This window comes from Perkinsus marinus, assembly GCF_000006405.1.
Source record: "Perkinsus marinus ATCC 50983 genomic scaffold scf_1104296927884, whole genome shotgun sequence".
Classification (NCBI taxonomy): domain Eukaryota; phylum Perkinsozoa; order Perkinsida; family Perkinsidae; genus Perkinsus; species Perkinsus marinus.
The window spans coordinates 502,856-524,177 of NW_003217015.1; the positions used below are offsets into that span (position 1 = coordinate 502,856).

The window sequence follows — 21,322 nt, forward strand, 5'->3', positions numbered from 1 at the left end:
ACCACCAAGCCCACTACGCAACAGCCACTATACGATCATCGAGGCGAATACCGACTAGCTTATTCCAGTCAATGAACGACTTGAAAGACATATCACCTCCACACTGCCGGTACTTATAACGACATACAACAAAAACGACAGGAGAAAGATATCTCCATAAGGGGGTGATGGAGACGTGTGGCTGCAAGAACAAAAGAATCCACCAGGAAGAGGGGTTGCGAGATTAAGACAGCAGAAGAGGACTGACTTTGCTCATCTCAATGTGCTCTGGACTTTCGTAAAAATATCAAGTATTGGCGCAAATAAAACTATCGAAACCAACTATCAGTACGTGGCAGTACTACGAGTAAGACCAACCAATAGCCTGGTCTATCTGAACGAACAATTCGCGAAGGGATGATGGGTTAGGACTGCCAAGCTTCCAGTATGCTACGCGAATAAGGAGTGTATACACCTACACTTCATCCCCTCAGACTTCTAAGCTTCACCACCTAAACGAATCTCTCTATAGAGCGGCTCTTCAAAAGAACATCCCCACTTGGCAGGTTTAAGCTCACACAAATACAAGACACCCGATGAGAAAAGAGTCTTCCAGTACGCCCGAGCAAAGAGCAAACAGAACTGGATAGGATAAAAATCAACCAACTCTCAAGCTATACCGTCGCTTAGACTCTTCCATTAATTGAACTTCGTTATTCAAATGACCATCACTCCCTCCCTGGTCACGTCATAACACCGCTTGCTAAAACGGCTACGACGCCATGCAGCACGAACCGTTAATTTACTCTACCTCATGCCATCAACAATCAACGGAAGACATGTACTAATAATACTAAGACATTACGATGCTGCTTACCACCCCTCCCAGTATCTGGGTCACTGAAGAGGCCCTCCCGAGGACTAACACTAGCCGTAAATGACACACTTGGGTTACACGGTCTACGATTTACTTTCCATAATACATCAACTCTATTATCTTTCGACTGAATAACATTAACTACCGTAACTACAACACAACACGACTAGGGCGAAAACTTAAAAAGTATCTACGACCACTCCGTAAATAACCTCATCCTGACAAAGCTAGTGCATATCACGGCAGCTTCAAAAAGCAGTCACCGCTTTATGCTCTTTACAACTCCTCATCCTTCTCGCCCTTACTGTCCTCTTCTTCCTCCTTCTCAGTAGCCCTAGAGGCAGCAAGACGCTCCTTCAGAGCCTCAGCGTTAGAATGATGCTTCTTGATCCACTTCCAGATGCCTTTAGCCTCACGGGGACCATCGTACTTGACAGGCTCGCTCTCACCAGCCTTTATATAATAGAGAGTCGGGAATCCGTCCCATGTGATACTCTCGATCGGAGAATCATTAGCAGTGCCATCCATCTTAGCGATGACAATCATATCATCGACACCCTCCTTAGCAACCTTCTTGGCGACCTTCTCGTACTCAGGAGCGAGCTGCTTGCAGTGACCACACCAAGGAGCGTAAACCTCAAAAAGAACATCCTTATCGGCCTGGAAAAGATCCTTCTCGAGAGTCGAACCAACGACGACGTGAACGGGCTCGTCCTGAGAGCTAGGAACAGGCTCAGACTTCAAGGTTGGCTCGACAGTGCCATCGAGAACACCCTTGAGGAACTCGGCTATCTTGGCCTTGGTCATCTCACCGGTATACAAATACTTCATCTTATCACCGGCCTTCTTGTTGACCGCCAGAGTCGGAAACTCGGTCACACCGAGCATTCCCTCGATAGCGCTCTTGAACTGAACAGTATCAATGTAAGTGAATGCAAACTGTTCCTGGAACTCCTTGGCAAGCTCGTTCATAATAGGACGATGCTCATCAGCAACCTTCTCAAGATCTTCGCTCGACTCCAGCTCGAAGCAGCCCCATACAAGACCCTTGCCAGCAGACATGTACTTACCGTAGGACTCACCATCGAGGACACCGAAAAGAGGAAGGGTATTGTCCTTCAGGCACTTCTTAAGACCATCGACGGAGATATCGTCACAGACAACAGCCTCCTCACCTTTATGCTGGACGGTGACCTTTGGCTTGTCAGACTCTGTAGCGACATGATAGAAGGTGAATTCCGATCTCTTGCTCGCGGCGACCTCCTCGAAATCAGAAGAGGCCTCACGTCCCTCATAAACACAGATGGGCTTGGTCTCAGCTTGTTCCTCGGCCAGCTTACGACTATCGATCTTCTTCACCGCGGGACCAGTCATATCGACGCACCAAGACTTAATGTCAGCAGCAGTTCGTCCACCACCGTACTCCGAGTGCTCACCGTCGACAAACCAATACAAAGTGGGATACCCACGAACGCCGTACTTCTCGGCCATCTTCTTATGCTCGGTAGCATCGAGCTCACCTAGGGCGAGCTTCTCCTCCCCTACCTCTTCAGCAAGCTCCTTGGCAGCCTGTTCGAACTCAGGGGCAATCTTCTTGCAGTGACCACACCAGGGAGCATAGAACTTCACCAAAGCGTACCTAGTGACGGCATAATACCAATGAAGGACAGATGGTAAGCCCCGGATGAGGGGAGTCCAGGCTGATCCATGCTCCTCTTACTTGTGGTTCTTGACAAAGTCTTCCAAATTATCATCAGTTAGCTGATGAACTTTCGACTCCGACTCGGCGGCAGCGGCCACGGCGGCGACAGCTGCGAAAAAGGTGATGAATCTTGCCATGAAGGAGAGTGATAAACCTACAACAAAACAGCATAAACCGAGACGTCTGCCTCCTAAGTACCGCTCGAAAAACAATCTGCTGAAAAGGCAGTGAACAACTCCATCTGTAACATGCGTGCATCACGCGCCCTGTGAATATCGCGCGCGCCCGAAGAATCTTCGTTAGATACCCACACCCGCATGGCGAAGTATCGCAAGGCGACTATAGGCCGTACTTGTCTAGGGGGAGCCGAGCATTTGACTGTAAGCTGCTTCATGAAGGATACGTTGCGCCTCACCAAGACGCGCGCTAGCTGGTGTGCTCACGAGGGTGGATCATCTTCATGCCACTTTGCAGTTCCTCTCATGCCTACTACTGGACGGCAAAGGGAGCATCGCTCCGCGGACGGTACATTACGACGGTTTGATAAGAAGACTATGCGATGGGAAGTGGTGATAGAGGAATCACATGATGGTACTATCACATTGTAGCCACCCTCGACACGATATGCTATCGTTAACTTCGTCGGTTAAAGCGCTCCATCGGGTAGTCCAGTCGACGTCTGATCCCTCAGGCGCTGTAACGACACCAGCAGCGCCGCTGCTGGCCCTTCCCGGTAAGCAGTATCCACTGAAATTCGATGGCAGCGACTTTCAAATCAACGGTAAATTCATTCGTCTACCTAATGGGGAGGCGTGCCGACGCAATCCTCGAGATCAGCAGGACGCCGACACAGCCGACTCGGTCTGGGACAGCTCAGTTGTATACTCATCGTCGAGGGTCGCGTCGGTCATAACCTTCATAGGTGCTCGCCAAACTGTTAGAGCATAGTCCGCACTTAGTACGTGGCAAACGCGTGCTCGAGCTTGGAAGTGGTAAGCACATCTCCTGGGGTCGAGAAAGGCCCGTCGTCCTATGCGTGGCCGTAAGGTACTGGCCTGGGAGGTATCTCCGCTGCTTTATGCGGCGCTCGAGAAGTGACACTAACTGATCTGCCTTATGCCATGCCGTTATTGCGAGAAAGCATCGATCTCAATTGCGTAGCGGACACCGTAAAAGCGGACGTCCTAGACTGGTCCAACCCTCCAGCTGAGGACATTACATCGAAGTAATGCACATTGCTTTCCACTCGATCGGCTACACCACACAGCGAGTCTCGTAGGTTCGACATTGTTATTGCTTCCGACGTCATCTGGCTTGAGGCCCTGGTCCCCTCGCTCGCTGATGTAATAGCTGACAAGAGGCTCCTTCCCTTCCTCATGGTCCACCAAACGCGGAGCCTCCGATGTGACCAACTCTTTGAAGATCTTTTGAAGTCTCGCGGCCTCCGCCTCACTACATTGGACGATCGGATTAAACATCCGGAGTTTCTCGGTGAATTATTTCATATCAGAGCGTTCCTCGTTGATATTGATCGTGATGGCACTTAGTGTCTTAGTATAACTTGTGTTGTGAGTTGAGGCCGTTACAATCAAGCACTCCTATGCATTATCCCGCCGAATTATAAATCTCGGAGTGGAGTGACCAGTGCTGAAAAATATGTTCGCTTTCCTCAGCTGAGTTTGACAGTTTCCTCACGAAATATACATGTTAACATACGAATCCAGGTAGAAATGTACAGGAATCAATGAGAATTTACCAAAATTTCCTCAGAATTTCCATTTCGTCACCAACATGTGCGGTTGACCATAGGCACATTTTCCCACACTGAAAGTGACGTTCTAATGGTGCCGATATTGTCGGGTCAGGTCGTAATGAATTAACATGTGGCGTAACTATCATTGTTATTTGCAGTCGATCGTGCTGCCCTCTGTTCATTTTCCTAATTTGCGCGATGAAAACTCAAGTTGATGAAGGGGCATGCACCTCACACGCGTCAAAACAAGAAATGAATCGCATCCGTGCTACACCTTTGCGCGCCCATTACGGCTCATCAGTGAGCTTTCTCACTAACTGCTGAATGTAGTACTGTTTGGGTTCAAAGCGCCATTCCATGCTCGCGAGTCCGATTGCTCGATATCATTGAAGTATACTCTAGGAGTCGATTTGCCATCGTATTCGATTCCAAAAACTATCCTCTTTGCCGGGGGCCTACCGCCTGGCGAGGTCGACCCATACCTCCACTGAGTTCCCTCTCCAGTAGCGTTGTGCACTCACACTGGGTCCTCGACAGGGCGATGATCATACAACAACACAAGTCTTGCAGCTGATCAATAGATGTGTGTATATCTGATAAGTTTAATGTCGAATGATTTCTTCGACTGAATCAGTGAAAGAGATAGTTGAAATTACATCATCGACCTCAGCAAGATGAGCAGAGATTGCCGTTGGGTGTTCCCTATGAATAGGCAACTACCAGGCAATAGGCCTAGGGATGGGCGCTTGAGGTACACGAGCTCCAGTAGATCCGTTGAGCTTAAGAATTACATCCAGAACATGGTCGAAGGCTGACGATGGTACAGTCTACTCATGTTCAATGTCTACTGATATCTACTGGTGCGTTGAGTGTTAGTAGGGACCGCCATGGACGACAGTACAGTGCACGAGATCCGGACGCATCCACTGAGGAGGTTCGGGCACTATGAATGTTCTCTAAAGATCGAAGACGGAGCTTATCGGAACTCCCTCCTTCCCATTGCCAAGCCCATAAATTAACAAACAACGCCGACTTCGAGAAGATACTGCAGCGTTACTGATGATCATCATCAAATTAATGTGACATAATAAAATGATCGTACTAGGACTGGTCGACGTCGGCTGCTGCCACTTCATTTACTGTTCCATCAAGGCAGGCCACCACCCGTGCTAGCTGTGCTGTCCTCAACTATCTCAACTACTCCCGCAAATTTTTGATGCATTCCCATCGCCTTGCTGAACCCGAACGCTGTTGCCGCAGAGTTGAAGAAAGTCATCGTCGCGGCTGCATTACGAGCCCTTGGAGAACCGTGTTGGTCCAAATACTCGGTATCATCCTATGAAGGTAAACTGCCCTACCATAAGAGCAGCAAATAGGACCTACTCGATGGTGACCATCCTCGTCGCCGTCCAGCTCATCCACACCAAGCCATGTGCCGACTGCATCAGCGATGCTGAAATCATCTTCATGCTCGTTGTCATCTTCCATGCCATTCTCCATTCCAAGACCAGTGGCCTCGCTATCGTTAGGCGTGGAAATACAGAAATGATCACATCGTGATGACGAGGGTGCCTCCTTGCATGGGGGAGTGCATTCCACCACAACTGCGGCCTCATCAGCCCGGTCTGGCTCTTCCACATTGGCCACCCCCGGGTTATTCTCTGTCGTGGACTCCTCTTCCTCCAGAGGTTGCCCCTTCACCTGTGACTCGGTAGGGCCGGGCATGGTCATAGGTTTTGCTTGATATGGGAGAGCCTTCACAGATACCTATACCCCACTGCAACAGCGCTGTGTCACACAACACCCTACCGCCTTCCTCCCCCTCCTATTTCGCTTCCCTTTCTTCTTGTGCTTCACCACGCTACGGCCTCCACCAGCTTGGTCCGCCTCGATATTAGTAGTAGCCACGCCTTGTGACAGGACCAGACTCCTCAACGACTCCACAGATAGGACAATAGCCTGAAGAATACTAAGTGCTAAAGCGCTCCGGACATCAACATGATAGCGGTACTTGCATCCCATAAGGGCTGAGAGCTCTGACGAGGCTCTTCTTGTAACCCTCTGTAAGAGCCCTCCTGGTCACAACAGTAGCATAGACGGCTCCACTACTCGTGTTGCCATCCCGACCTCGACACAAAACCCTACTCTAAGGCGATAACTCGGTGCTACCTGGTAGAGCGGAGGTCGTGACAGATATAACGCCAGAGAGGACCCCGAGCAATGCATGGCGACATGCATCTTGGTAGGATTGGTCTGAGAATAGAACAGCGACTGACCCATCCCAACACCAGGACGGTTGTCCCACTGTTGTGAGGCTTCCCCATCAACAACAGGATGGCTGTATGAGGCTCATTACGACCGCACCCATCCTTCACAGAGGTCTTCGCCGTGCTAACACTAGTAGTCATTGGCAAGAGAACAACTAAGAGCAGCGAGTGTGAGGCAATCATTGAGGAACTCCAAGTCGACACGGGCATCATCGCTCAGTATAAGTTCTGACCATCAGGCCGCAGGATGTATTCTTGCACTAATTGCTCTTCCATTCGCTTCCGTATTGGCCCATCCTCCTCCATCCAATGCTCATCACGAAGCCTCGGCACTTGTATATCCCACACCTTCGATCGGGTTGCGTACCGGGCTCGCAGATCAATTCCACGCCTTATTTCCTCCTTACGTTCTCTGAAGTAGGAAAAACAAAAAACACAACATTCAAGACGGTTTTCGTCAATGCTTTCGTCAAGCACTACTCCACCTACTTCTCAATCTCGTCAACAACTTCCTTCTCTATACGTAACAGCAGCGCCTTACGGGCGAGGACCCTCTCATCTGGCTGAGCTTTCTTTGCCCGAGGGATCTGCAAGTCAGACTCGCTCAGAGACTTCATCGGTGGGGGTTTGGTTATCCTGATACGGCCATGTACTGTACACATCACCATCACCCCGACACCTACTCCACCCTGGTCATAGCCATATGCTCCTCCGGAGGCTGGCACGACAGACTACCCTCCTTTTCTAGACGGGCGATCTCCTCTGTGACCTCCTTGATACGCCTCTCCACAGCAACGAGGGATGGAGGCAATTCTGTCGGTGGTGGTAGCAAGTCCTCCGAAACCGGCACGATAGCTGCGAGTGGCGGCGGCTGACAAAACCATCAAAGGCCACCAGGGTTAAGAGGGGCAGACCCTTACCTGTTCCCGAGGCTGCTCCACTCCATCAACCGAGTCCCGTATGTCACGGAATGGCATCTGGGGTGGGCCCGCTGGCGGTGATGACATCAAAATATCCGGCAAGACTAAACCCGTTATTGACAACACTGTTGCTATCCTCACTTAGAAAATCTGGTAAAACTCTCACTGAACAGTCGCTATGCATTCTAAAGACTCCTCACAGAGTATCTTGGCTCCAACTCCGAGCTGTACTTGGCAAATGCGCTCTCGCCTCGGACGTACGACACAGCCTCAGGGACAGCATTCATGATATCGGATGCTGTAACTCCTAACAAACTTCCATACCATCACAAGAGATACTCGCTACACACCAGATGTGGCATGCGAACACGCCACTGTAGGGTCTACTACTCACCATCTTCCCCTCCAAGGTTGATAGCCGCGATGTCTCCAGCAACTCCATGCACGAATACAGCCGCTGCCACAGCGTCACCAAGACTATCCACATCATGACCATACGCGGCATACCTGAGCATTACTACAGTCGACACCCTTCACATAGTGATGTTCTTACATAGCAGGGATGAGGCCACTGAGAACATCCCCACTTCCGGCCGTACCCATGCCACTATTCCCAGACAGGTTCATCCGCGCCCGACCTGATCGCCATCCCACTGGCAACCCTAATGTAAGGAATGTCGTCCTACCTGAAGGTTCGCATACCATAGACGTCGCTCCCTTGACAACGACGACAGCATTTGTACTACGGCCCAGCTCCCGTCCAACCTGGGAAGATACTCGCATCACCAACACAAGCACGATCACGGCCACTCACCTCCAGCAAACTCCGAGATCCGTTCGTGAGCTCTGCCATCGAGAGGCCAGTGAGACGGCTAAGCTCGGCCAAGTGAGGCGTGAGGACCACTGGGGACTAAGGCACAACACACACTACAAGCAAGGCATCAACAATGGACAATGATGCACGATGCTGAGTATGAGAAACAACTCCCACCGACCAAGCTATGAGAGCTATCAATGAATGTGGACATGACACAGTGATCTGGGATGATACATAGATAATCCAATACTCACCAACTGCTTTCGATGGCGCTCCTGCAAGAGCTGAGAGGCGGTGGAGAATATGTCAGTTGAATCGACTGGAGGTATGGAGATCGCTGTGATACCGTCACCGTCGATGACCATAGGCTTATCCACATCTGAGGATAACCACCGTCACGCGCCACAAAATTACACACCGCTGCCTTACTCAGTACCATACTCCGCACCAACCTAGCTGTATCACCGTTAGTCGAAATACCAGGTCCAACCACGACGATATCAGCCAGGTCTTGGGCCATCTTAAACAGCCGGTCATAGTTGCTGCTGCCGATGCTGCCTGAGATACCTCCCTGACTTCACTATGTATCCGGGACCTTACCAGCAGTAGTGCTCTCTAGTTCGTGGAAAACGATAGACGGAGCCTCCCCAGCGATAACTGGTATCTGATACGAGTTACTGAAAACTCCCTCCCTCCATGAACCCCTACAATGCTTCCGACAGTGGCCAGTCTACTGTACCCTCCACCAGCCTTCAGGAAGCTGTAGCTACTCAGCATGGGTGCTCCGTAGTACCCTTCAGCTCCACATACAAATAGCGCTCTGATACAGAACACTATCAGGCTTCGAAAACCCACACTTCAACAGAACGAGAACCACGCGGTAAATCAAAGGGGCCTCGCATGCAGCACCCACGCAAGATGGGCGCCGGGGATTACTACACATATCAGTAAGTTCGTGACAAGAAAAAGGCTAATTATTCCACAGTGAGATCTCTCGACTCAACTCACTTGCCAAGGGAGCCTTTATGCCCAGCTGGACTTCGCGATGGAAGTTGTGGGAAGTAGTTAACATAGGTATTCAAATCGGCGTATCTATCAGCAATCAACCTCGAGAACATTCATGAGGGCTCCCTTACAGTTCCGGAGGATATCCAATGTGTGTAACCGTCAAGTTCCCGCACATCTCACGTCCAGGGTAAACCAAGTTACCAATCTTCACCAACCCAAAAGTAGCTGTCGCAGTTGCATGCACCTACAAACAAGCCAATTTTAAATCCACCACTACCGCGCGCCACAGAAATTAGAAAAGGGGCATTCCTTACCGCTTGATCTCCCATGATCCGGCCGGAGTCTCCATTCACTCCCGATGGTATGTCCAAGGACATAACCTACCAAAACATATCCACATTAGTGCCCGTTCTTCCAGTGTTCGCTTCCCTCAACTGAGCTCAGGAGTTTCCTCAATAATCATACAAGTTTGCATACAAACTGAGGCGAAAGTGTATAGAAACTAATGAAAATTTCCCAAAATCTCCTCAGAATTGTCATATTGTCACCAACTCATGTAGTTGACCATGTTCATATTTTCCCACACTGCGCTACTACGATGGAATTCTTACAGGTTTCGACGCCCTATTGATAGCAGCAATAGCCACTCCAAAGGGACTGCTAGGGTCGACGACACGACCAAGCCCTGTACCGAAGATACCATCCACGAGGACATCCGCCCAGTCGACTGCCGAGCTGATAGCCTCTTCGCTGGTCGCGATTTCAACAGATATACCCGGAATGCAGTCAACAATATTCAAATTGGTACTAGCATCGCCGTGATACCTAAAAACCGGCGTTGAGGAAACGCAAGATTGCAAGATATGCCAACCTTACTTCTCCCTGCCATTCAGCAATATCACTTTCACCTGACCTCCATTGCTATGGACATAACGAGCGACCACGAAACCATCGCCACCGTTATTTCCTATCATCAAAGAGATACCGTCGCTACATGCGTCCGATTATTACCAGGTCCACAAACCACAAGGACCTTGGTCTGTTGGGTCATGCGATGACCGGGCAAGAGCTCTGTGAGACAGCGATAGCTAGTGATACCAGCGTTCTCCATCAACAGGACTGAGGGGATGCTGTACCTAACACGTTAAGATCGGATCTGAGCCATCACACAGGGACCCGCGAGACCGCTGTCGTATTATTCCATTATATTAAGTCCGCTTGAGGATAATACAATACCAGGAAAGGCGACAGTTACTTGTCCGTAGCATCCTTATCACACCGCCTCATCTGATCACAGGAAGACACCTTCATCGGCGGAAGAGAACCTCCTCCTGCTGCCGCTACAGACCCCTTCACAGTCGTCGCAGAAACGACTGCTGACAAACTTGATGTTACCATACTAGATACTGCCAATAAACGATTCATAATAACTCGTTGAGAACACATTATTGGCTTCCACCACCACCACGACGACCCTTACCCTTCAACCCAACCATCGAACCAATACATCACGAAAAGGCGATCAAAGCTCACATGGACACATCAGGTCAACCCACCGCTAAAGGGCTCAACGACAATACTTTTGCTGGTTTTCTAACATGGACTTGCTTTTTGAAGTAAATTTGATAGACCTACCTTCTTGACCAGTCGCCTGACGAAACTACCAGTGTTCTCAGTTGACCCATGTCGCCGCAAACCCAACGGTGCCGGGGTGGCCACTCGACTCCGATACCTCCCCGACATCTCGACACTACCATCATCGGCATGAGCTAAGACCAGCACATTTCCCACGACACCATTACTAGCAGCACTCGCGATCTACTACATTTCCCTTTGCTGAACAGATTCATGAACCTGTTAGTGCCCTGCGAGCCCGAACGTTGAACGCGCATTCCCTCCTCGTCGTCGGGGGTCCCTCCCTCGTATAGGACCATCCCATCATCCAGCTCGTTTTCAATATGCATTTGCTCAGCTATCGCTTGGTAAGAAAGCTCGTAAGAATGTATCACCAAATGTACCTGATCAGAGATCCCCGGTTCGAACCCCGGCAGTGACACTCTCAGTACTCCCTGTAGCAAAGACTCTACCAAACACAGCAGCAACAGCATGACCAAACCAGTTACAGGGAATAGCGCCCGGATATCCGGTCCACCTAAACAGAGCAAAAGGCTCCCCAGCACATGACAAGACGAGCTCACTCAGGATGGCTATGAAAATGACAAGTCCACCTCTAATCTGGCTGCATATCTTCATGGCTCGACCAAGACTATGCACCTATAATAACATCAACACTAAGCCCCTCCTATCCTAGGACATGACCATCACCTTCACAATGAGTCTCCTTAATGTGTCGACATCTCCCCCTTCCATCCCGTCGAACTTACCGAAATCCACATACTCCAATTCGTCTCGAACTGGTAGAGGGTTCGAATACCTGACTAGCAGCAGAATGCACCATTGTGATGGTGTGGGACAGCCCTGCGCAGACTCGGCAACGTGGAGAAAGAGGGACAGAGGAGCACACAATACTCGGCCATTTTCCCAACTATGATCCCCAGTGGTAGCGCTTGTAAGCCAAGACTAATACTTTGCGAGGTAGCCCGCTGTACCTGCCCAGACCAGTGCTCACGTCAGCACACAGAAGCAAAGCTTACCGCCATTACGGGTTGTGGGGGTTCCTCGAATACAGTCAAGAAAACTCGGCTATAATACTCAGCGCGACTATTCACTTGAAAGCCTCGACCATTGGCAGTAGAAGTCCATCTACCAATACAAACCTGACACCTGCATATAATGAGCGAGCCCTCCTCTCGTCAGTACCCAGAGGAAGCCGAGCCATCCCCGGGCCCTGTAGCTAAGCCTACGACCACACCCCCGCACCAATGCGGCGTAGTCCCAGATACCTAGTAGCAGCCAAGCTGAGCGTGAGCGTTCCAGTACCAGTAGATACCTCTATCCTTAGCCTCCTCATACTCGCGGAAATGGTCGGACCCAGTGTCGCTGTCACCAGCACATTCTACTACAGCTTGCTCCAACTCGCCGAGACCATCCATCTTCAAGACGCCCTCCAGATGCTCATCGAGCCCTGACAAGAAAAGGCAGAAGATGTCCAGTCCTGTGATGGCCTGAAACAAACCAGTGGCGAAGTGATGACCAGTGACGTTGACGACCACGCCCGTCAGAAGGACGAAGATTGCAGTAACCCAGCTCAGACTATGACCGAACAGCCATGTTAGGAAGGGGGCATAGGACGCAATGGGAGGGGCTTCGTGACGGTGATAATAAGCCTGAAGTCAAACAACTCGTCATCGCTCGACTCGGTGATCTACACCGAGGCTTCTCTATACACCATCGTTCAACTGTGAAAAGTCCAAGCGCCTCCTGGTACCTGATAGCACCCTGAAGTCTTGTGAAAGAGTTGCTCGTTGGAGTCGAATAGGAATGTCAGGGATGTTACCGATGCGAGACAGAGGATTTGGCAGCTGGCCGTGAGTACCTATGATACCACTCACTAGAGGCCTCCTCAGTGTGGTAAAATTTGCGCACGGTCAACCACATGTGTTGGTGACAATATGAAAACTCTGAGGAAAATTTGGAAAATCCTTGTTAGTGTTTGTACACTGATCGTATATATTCTCCCAATTCGTATATAAAATCCTATGATTAGTGAGGAAAATTTGGAGCTCAGCTGAGGAAAGCGAACATTTTTCGCAGCACTGGGCCTCCTGCTAGTAGACCTACGCCCTTAGCCATAGTCAGCTTAGCCCATGTCAACCATTTGCGATGGACCAATGAAGCATACCGCGCACACTCTACCAGACCGAGGACATCCAGAGTAGTGATGACCTAATGAATAGCTCAAGCACCTTCCCAGCTGGGCCGGGTCCCTACCCAAAGCATCCCTCCAGTCAATGTCATCGTGATAGAGGACACTATCAATGATGTTCCAGCACAGTTGTAGGAGCTGCCGCGCAAGGCAGCCAGCATCCAGCCACCTAGTGAGCCTGGTGAGGTAGAGTAGAGGAAGGATGGTACCTTAGAAGGAAGCAGCCTATCTCAATGCAACAAATTCCACAGTACATACTCAGACCCAACAAGAGATCTCTGTGAGAAGATAACCACCATCAAAGCCACCAAACCACTCACCAGTGGAATTGGCTCGCGACAACCATCGCGACCGAACAAGCAAAGTCCAAGAATAGTGAATACATACCGGACGCAGGCCACATCAAACAAAGATGATACCACGTTTACGACGGCAAACGAGGACCACATGAGGATGGAGTGTAACCTGAACAGAGACAGAATAGCTACGCCTCGGTCGAGGGCCCTACCAGAAGTCTGGAGACTGAGGCAGAGAAGTCTGATAAAGATGGTACTCGATAGAAGCTAAGCGTTCGACCCTGATCAGTGCGACGAAGCCTACCGCAAATACCACAGCCAGCACCGAGCCGCTGACCAGAAGGGTCACCAGCAGCCAGGCAGCATGCACCTGAAGAGGGCCTATACCTTCGGGTTCCATACGTCATGGGATTGGGTACGACCGCTCGCTCAGTTGCATGAGAGGATGATACCGAACGAGGAGTGATGGCATACAATGGAGAAGCATAGTCCCGCCACGAGGATCATTGTGACCCGAGCTGTCCTCCACTGACACAATTCGGACATCTCCCTCTTATTCTCGTCCGGCACCTGTGACCGATTCAGCCGAGCACTAGGCTCGAATTCTCTACCATGAGCATAGTGTGGCAACACGATAGTAGAGCAAGGGCAGTCGCTATAGGGGATAGGATAGCTGATAACACCAGAACCTGAGGTACCTGGTGCTCAGCGATACGACCAAAGCTACGAGTACGAGCATCTCCAAATGGCTATCATTGAGCTCCGGCATCGGTGTGGTGGCATAAACAACATCAGTGGCACAGCCAGGGTCATTCACATCTGTTACCCCCGGAGCACAGGTCTTGCGTGTGACATCAACCTAGGTACCATACCATGACCACAACAATAGCCAGCTGAATAAGCTGGGCACATTTCTCCAACACTCCTTGGCGTTAGGGTTCTCCAGGCAGACTTCCGACACAGGATCGTAGACCTGCCAGAGGGCTACCATCGCATACGGTTAGCAATACCGCTACCTGCAAGGCCCAGAGGAGCTCATTCACAAGTGCATTGGCCCCAATGGTCACGCACTGGATGTCGATACCCCCCTCAGGTATAACGTCGGGATCGAACTGGATGCCGATCCATGCCTCAGCCGTGCCTAATCCCACAAAGCCTCACAGCGGCAGGAACATCCATCCATTGTCAAGAGCGTATTGGGCATTCTCACTGCAAAAGTCACAAGGAGCCCACCAAGCTGTGGCTTCGCCATCAACATCAAATGCATAATGTGGTGGGTTCTCACCAGTGTACCTTATAGTGGGTCAACCCGATGTCATAGTGTCTCAGGTACTTCACCTACCCACTGGCGATGGCCGTCGCCCCGAGAGCACTAGTAGTAGGAATGCGACTCTGATCTGTGCACTGCTCCGAGTTATATAGACGAATGTCGTATACTTTCCAAAGCCTATTACGACGAAGTGTAGGGCAACAACTTGGCTTGCAAGCGCAAAGGGGAAAGGTAAAGGGGACTTAGTGGGGGCGTGCGCTACTCACAGTCGCCTGCCCAGAGGGGCCGTATTCACAATCCGCCATCTAGTGTTCGGTGGGGGTTCTGAGGCTGCCTCCGTGAGGGCAAGCCATGAGCCACCAGAGAGATAGTGGATCACTCGGATCTGGGGAGAGCAGCAGGTCGCCATGCAGAGGGCACGAGGTGTCCAGGTCAGACCTGTATCCAGTCCTGATTGTTGGGCTCGGAGGTCTCCAACACGACTGACTCCGCTGTATTTGTCACATCGAGAGGTTGCAGAATACGCACACACTTCACCTCACGAGATGAATCTAACGGCACGAACTGGAGTGTGGACAAGCGGTCCTCTGAATGAAAGCCTACTCGTTCCTCCAAAAACGGTGAACGTAAGTCCAATCCATGGATTATAGTCGTTGGAGGCAGGCTGCCAGAACGTATCGGTATTCGCATCAAACGCTCGGTATCTACGCGCCGAACGCTGTCTCCAAATACCCCATTCTCCTTCGTGGACCACCAGTTCACACCACTGCGAGGTGTATCAGTCTTTCTAGATTAACGCGAATATTCGCTTCGAGCGTACCCAGCAAATGTGCCGCCGGATTTATGAGAGCTGACAATTACTGCTGGCTGTTGGTCATCGTTTCTACCGATAGAAGGTCCTTCACACTTCGAGTCTCGATGGAACGAAACTTCACTGACCTGCGAGTAGACATCAGCTCTTTACAGAGAACACTCGCGTGGTCCGCATGAGGAGCTCTACGTGTAGTCCAAGACCAAGTTGAGCTGCGAGTTTGATGACCTCGCTCACCTGCCACTTCGCAGCCGACGGGTGAGTGATCATATCCAACCTTCGGATTCTCCATTTTGTCTGCCAGCCCCACCCCAGCACAATCCAGCCTGAAATTGTCCATCGACAGCTTCAGAGCTACGCTTTCATATATCTCATCACTGACGAGATACATGAAAGCGTACCCTGACGAGTCGTCAGGGATCACATGTACGAGTCGTATTGTCGTATAGTACGACAATAATCTGACGTGCTGGGGGCGATCCGAAGTGTTAATCTAGCATCATGAGGATAGGAGAAGTCCGGATGTGGTCTACATTACCCAAGGTTCAAGCTGTGCCTCAATTGATTGCTCGGGGATGGTATATGCTGGCGTTACCAGCTACGTCGTATCATTCAAGCTGATGCAGCTAGTAGTGCTACGTTTCTGGCCTCCAGGAAGACTCCTGTGCTGAGATAGGTTCTTTGGTGGTTCATAGTGGTGGTACAGCAGCCTGACGTGTATGGGACATTGGGTGGAGCTTGCACGAACGTGGTCGATCAGCTTCGTATTCGTATACTTCATCAACTACGGAACATTCGTTGGTAGGACTTCTTGGTCCCCCCTGAATATCCATGATTTCTCTACGTGCCGGAGTTGTTCCGACACTGCATGATTTTGACAAGTCGTGGTAGCAGACTCGGAAGGCATCTTCAACATTGTAGAGCCGAATTCCCAACCTTCTCGACGAGGAGCTAAGGCTCACGGTTTTTGGACTTTCGTCAGAGTCCCGACTCAAGATAAGCACCACCCAAGGCCTTACTCTTATCAAGCCAATTACATGTCCCAGAAGATGCACACCAACGCTGATCGTACCTGATCGACGATTCCACGGCATAGGAGCTTTCAAAGATATTATTGTAGACTAACGACCACTTGATTGAAGATCAGATAACTCGTTCCTCCATGCAGATGCGCCACTTGAATGACTACATGCCCTCCTATCAATGTACGGACGATCGTAGCCCAGATGGAACAGGAATATAAAGTTGCCCCTCAGAACCATACCTGAGGACCATAGTCCTCTCCCATTGAGTCGTTGACTGCCATGCCAGTAGTCTTTCCAGGACAATCTCGCTCATCGAGTCGCCCTCATTCTGAGCTCCCGAGGAAAGAGTACCGGCTTTCGTGGACTCATAAACACGAACCTAATCACATTCAGCATATGACTCTGAAATTGAGAGTCTACGCCAAGGAAGACGACAGGAAGCTCTAAGTACGACTAGTCCCGGTTCAATCGAACACCTGCATCTACTATCCCGTAGGGCAGTCTTCCCTCGCCCTACAACATAGACTTACACAACGTATGACACTGTCCGTCACTAAGCCGACCCATGGGATCTGGCTCTGATCCTGACAAGTGCGATACACCAGTAACAACATCTCGTTATATACTAACATCGGGTGGGCGGGGAGTCGATACTATTCCAAGTTGTTCATCTTCATACCTAAAATACCCTCATATTCACATCGAGCGGCTGATCATCAAACTAGATGATTTCATGAGTCATCGAGGAACATGTTAGACCTGACCTACGATCCTGCGTAGTCATCATAGTACGGTAGCCTCGGTAACCATCCTGTCTCGTATAGCCCATCATACACAAGATACGGGTCCTCCTGCTCACCTACACATAGCCAAGTCCTGTACATTCCAAGGAAAGGGACCTCAGTCCAGTTCAATTGAGGCCATCCCACATACCAGTGATTTGGTTACTCACCTGCAACACCCTGTGATGAGACCGGCTGACCCTGCACAGGACCTCCCCTACACTCGGGGTTGGTATACCTAGCCAGATGGCTCACCAGGTAGCTGTGCTAGCCAGTACATAAGGGAGCTCTACTACATCTCAACACTCCACACCGGACACCTCTGAGTAAGGTCGGAGCCACAGGCCGTCAACCCCCAGCCTTTACCCTTTAGTCGCCATATCGTAGAGTTGTAACTCGGGTATACTCGCAAGACCTGCCCAGGGATACCATGTCCAGCATATCGTAAGGAACCTACCCCTGATGGCAGCGTCTGGCCACCGTATGTCAAACTGAGCCATGACCCTCCACTGAGCAGATCGAAGGAGTACCTGATCGATCCCCAGTGGACAAGATGTCCTCAGCGCTACTACGCTGTTTCCCACTGCACAGATCCAATGTACTGTATCGCAGCTCTTGACACCGAGTACCCAGGACCGAAGAAAGCTCTTACACAGGCCACACTAGGTGGCGTCCCTAGTATCCACCGTAGACCAACATACCTGCTCGTCGACTACAGGTTCAACGAGGATTACATCCTCTACGCTTCCTCTTCATAACAGGAAGAACACTGGCTCCTCCAGGACTTGCTGGCATCGTTGGTGACACCGTCGAAGGCATAAGTAGGGTGTCTCGACTCTTCATGGGACGATGCGATGATAGATATGTCCCGTACCTGTCACCCTATCCCTCTACCTCCTAGTGGCCCCCCACTACCAGGCCCTGATCGAGCCCCGCCGCCAAGCTGTGGCCCCCATCGTGCTGTAGTGGATGGAGCGCCTCAGTACACTCCGCATCAGCATACAGTTCAAGCTCGCGGATGTCCCATTGCCGGCTCACTACCTGCGTTACTGTGAGCCTCCATGAGCTCCGTGGCAGCATAGGGGAGAGCACCAGTCGAGTACCACCAAACAGTCCATCGTATCTACTCCAATAAGAATAGTAAGATTAACAGGAGCTGCAGCACCTCGCAACTGTCATCCATACGTTCTCCCCAGATAAGTACTGCAATACCACTGATGTAACATAGGCGTCGACTTCCACACCTTGCTGCATCTTCACACACTCAATGATAGCTGATAACGATGCCCTGCACCCAATCAGTTAATGAGAGTACTCACGCAATTCCGTGTCGAACTGCATCCCCAACCAGGCCTCATAGGGCCCACACTCAGCCGTTACACACTCAGCAGTCCATTCGGTAGACGGCTTCCTGAGGACCACAGCTCATGCACTGATAAAGTAGCGATTCCGCCACCAATCGAAAGCTCGGACCGGGCCATTGGAGGCTTTGAATGCACTCGACATAGGAGTACCACTAACTGTTAGGATGGTGTCAACTTCACAGGCTGAGTCCACGTAAAATCCCTGACGACGAACCATAAAAGAGAGCACACAGGCGGCTGACCAGATCGACGATTGTCCACGGTCCCCTCACAGCCTCTGCATTGGCAATCCTCCACCTCCTACGGCTCGGCGGGAACACCCAAAAATCATTGAGTTTCATCCAGATATCGCCTGCATATCGATAACAATAATAGTCGATACTATGCTTGATATTATCAGCCCTCGTTACCAGAAAGGAAGTCGAAGTCCATTATCCTAGTATAAGTAGCTTCCCCCACGAGCTTTCTCTCGAGCCGGGCCGAGTAGGCCAACTCCGACATGTCAGCACCCTGGAGTAGCTTCAAGCATCGTATGGTCACCGAAGGAGCAAACCTAACATTCTCTTGCCGGGGTCCACATCCCCAAGGAGCTCTTACTGATATCCAATAAAGCAACTGATAGCACAAGTAGAAGCCCTCCAGCCAGTAGTGGGGTCTCCATCCCTAGCCAAGTGAGCGTCGTACAGGCTGTGAGACACTACCACGTTGGACGACCCAGTCGTTGTCTGAGCTGCAGCGAGAGGCTCCTAACAACAACAACCACGAGCAATCTAAGGCAACACACACAGTGACCAGGCCTAGGGCTCACCAGTGGCTCCCCGGTGCACTCAGTAGTGTCGAACCACTGCAATTCCTGAGTACCACACCGTCGACTACGGACCGTGGCTCTGCCCTACTCGGACGAACCACTGTAACCGTGTCTCGTCAGTTTTCCTAAGACGCCACACGACTTCTCCAGTGATCTGTGATGATGCCAGCCTCGGTAACTCAACGATGCTCAGGAATGCAACGAGTCCGCATATGAACCGACGAGTCGTCATAGGCACATCGTCTATAGCATCGACTGGAGCCCTGCGGAGATCAAAGCCTTGACCTTTACTAGTTGACTTGACTCAAGACAATAACGTAGAGAAACGCAGAGATATCCTCCCAAGGGCATCATCATTCATCATGATTACACGCCTCCGAGCATCGATCGAGTCAGCAAGAGTACATCTGTATAGCCCATACGACTACAGCAGCATACTCCACCACTTCGAGGGAAAGCACTATGCTTCAGAACAACAATCGACAATGATGAAGGGCGCACATTACCAACATTGCTAATGAGCACAATCATCACTAGGGCTAAACCACCAGTTTTGGAGACCTAAACAAAACTATTGCTACTTGCTCATCTCCAGCCTGCCAGGTGTGTGTGACCACGCAGCCCGAGACCAACAGCCCGGATCGAGCGGAGATCTATTGGTATGGCGGTGATGATAGGTGACTCGACAGAATTAAGGTAGTGTTCAGCCCTTTAGTAACAAACACTACGACCCTCTCCAAGAGCCCTTTAGGAGAGTTTAATGCTGGAAGGTGATTGATAGACTCGACTCAAGAGAGTCTTGATCGCAACACCTTTAGACACGTCGAGTACTCAACTCCCTGACACTCCCTGAACTTGCGGATTTCCTCAGGCACAGGGCGGTGGGAGAAGCCTCACTGTAGATGTCTCTTTATTCTTATCATCGTTCTCAAACCGTAATAGATCTTGATCTCTTGAGAGTCCCTGATTTTCTCAACGCAACCTGACGACGATTCAGTCGGCGCATCTCCATCGTTGCCCCGCAGGAAGACTAACAATGTTGTGGTTAAGGTTGATAGTCAACGTTTCACTTGCGACTCGTATAATGTACCATGTCAAACGTGTATAATTCTGTTTCCACAAAAAAAACGATGTTATCGGACTACGGTCGTATGCCAGGACAAGGCCATGACTACTAAGCCAGGTCGAGTAGGCCCATGGTCTGGTGACCTACGATAGGTAGCGGCATATTGGGGAATTAGATGATTAGCATCCTTTCATCACCGTGAGGGACTATTCACTCTTGTTATCATTCCGTGGACCACCTCCAGTTAACACCGACTGCATTGTGGATTGGCATGTAGTTGCCACTTTACACGCGTAGGAGAGTAACATCGAAATGTAAGCAGCTCCGAGCCACGTATAACTCCCTCGCCAGTTGAGATTGTCTTCCATGCAGTCGTCTTGTCGGCGGCGTCACGTCTCGGATAGCACCCCTCGCCCTAGTGCCGGTACTTGCCTCAGTGGGGTGGGGCAGCGGCTGAGCCCAGTGGAAGGCAATCCATCAGAGGCCTTATGGAAGGCTTGGATACCCATGGAGGAACCATCAGGAACGGAGCTGCTACTAGGATGGTTGACCGAGAGGCTGGGCATGTGTAGCGAGTTCCCTTCGCACTAGTGCCCATCTTGCTCAGCCTGGCCAGCACAAGGAATGTCACGTGGGCCTAAGTCCACCGTTGAGGCGGTAGTGATCTTTGCTATGGGGTAAGTAGGGACCAAAGACGATACAGTGGGAGTTAGTCGACAGGCCAGTATCAGTCTTGGTTAAAAATCGTACT

At 50.7% G+C, this 21,322-nt stretch overlaps 4 protein-coding genes across 4 annotated transcripts; 1 reads left to right on the forward strand and 3 right to left on the reverse strand.

Annotated features, from left to right (window-relative positions):
• Positions 1 to 1,029: 1,029 nt before the first annotated feature.
• Positions 1,030 to 2,695, reverse strand: Pmar_PMAR010193 (protein disulfide isomerase, putative; the record flags this gene model as incomplete). Its single annotated transcript, XM_002788609.1, has 2 exons — positions 1,030 to 2,495; positions 2,577 to 2,695. 2 exons carry the CDS (start codon positions 2,693 to 2,695, stop codon positions 1,133 to 1,135), a joined length of 1,482 nt encoding a protein of 493 aa, XP_002788655.1. The 3' UTR covers positions 1,030 to 1,132.
• Positions 2,696 to 3,030: 335 nt separating this feature from the next.
• Positions 3,031 to 4,105, forward strand: Pmar_PMAR010194 (Rapid response to glucose protein, putative; the record flags this gene model as incomplete). Its single annotated transcript, XM_002788610.1, has 5 exons — positions 3,031 to 3,149; positions 3,250 to 3,437; positions 3,481 to 3,550; positions 3,606 to 3,783; positions 3,838 to 4,105. The coding sequence occupies exons 1-5, from the start codon at positions 3,041 to 3,043 to the stop codon at positions 4,103 to 4,105; spliced, it is 813 nt and encodes a 270-aa protein (XP_002788656.1). The 5' UTR covers positions 3,031 to 3,040.
• Positions 4,106 to 5,352: 1,247 nt separating this feature from the next.
• Positions 5,353 to 6,719, reverse strand: Pmar_PMAR010195 (hypothetical protein; the record flags this gene model as incomplete). The annotated part of the gene is made up of 6 exons (XM_002788611.1): positions 5,353 to 5,647; positions 5,695 to 6,078; positions 6,121 to 6,270; positions 6,323 to 6,438; positions 6,481 to 6,564; positions 6,617 to 6,719. 6 exons carry the CDS (start codon positions 6,717 to 6,719, stop codon positions 5,459 to 5,461), a joined length of 1,026 nt encoding a protein of 341 aa, XP_002788657.1. The 3' UTR covers positions 5,353 to 5,458.
• Positions 6,720 to 6,794: 75 nt separating this feature from the next.
• On the reverse strand, positions 6,795 to 20,733 carry Pmar_PMAR010196 (hypothetical protein; the record flags this gene model as incomplete). Its single annotated transcript, XM_002788612.1, has 61 exons — positions 6,795 to 6,990; positions 7,068 to 7,214; positions 7,262 to 7,449; positions 7,499 to 7,555; positions 7,699 to 7,805; positions 7,893 to 8,005; positions 8,052 to 8,136; positions 8,185 to 8,263; positions 8,313 to 8,408; positions 8,570 to 8,694; positions 8,745 to 8,873; positions 8,916 to 8,979; positions 9,024 to 9,135; positions 9,324 to 9,407; positions 9,452 to 9,567; positions 9,641 to 9,703; positions 9,935 to 10,148; positions 10,200 to 10,290; positions 10,335 to 10,459; positions 10,579 to 10,673; positions 10,959 to 11,092; positions 11,149 to 11,341; positions 11,390 to 11,475; positions 11,522 to 11,597; positions 11,649 to 11,757; positions 12,036 to 12,100; positions 12,144 to 12,226; positions 12,274 to 12,610; positions 12,722 to 12,819; positions 13,061 to 13,169; positions 13,215 to 13,358; positions 13,470 to 13,614; positions 13,658 to 13,726; positions 14,144 to 14,304; positions 14,356 to 14,418; positions 14,462 to 14,586; positions 14,656 to 14,738; positions 14,788 to 14,892; positions 14,982 to 15,100; positions 15,154 to 15,266; positions 15,319 to 15,419; positions 15,577 to 15,654; positions 15,928 to 16,019; positions 16,166 to 16,236; positions 16,546 to 16,598; positions 16,791 to 16,930; positions 17,182 to 17,230; positions 17,320 to 17,410; positions 17,504 to 17,571; positions 17,630 to 17,748; positions 17,791 to 17,863; positions 18,077 to 18,207; positions 18,249 to 18,456; positions 18,499 to 18,607; positions 18,653 to 18,744; positions 18,790 to 18,899; positions 18,940 to 19,049; positions 19,108 to 19,250; positions 19,295 to 19,443; positions 19,506 to 19,550; positions 20,719 to 20,733. 61 exons carry the CDS (start codon positions 20,731 to 20,733, stop codon positions 6,795 to 6,797), a joined length of 6,750 nt encoding a protein of 2,249 aa, XP_002788658.1.
• Positions 20,734 to 21,322: the final 589 nt, after the last annotated feature.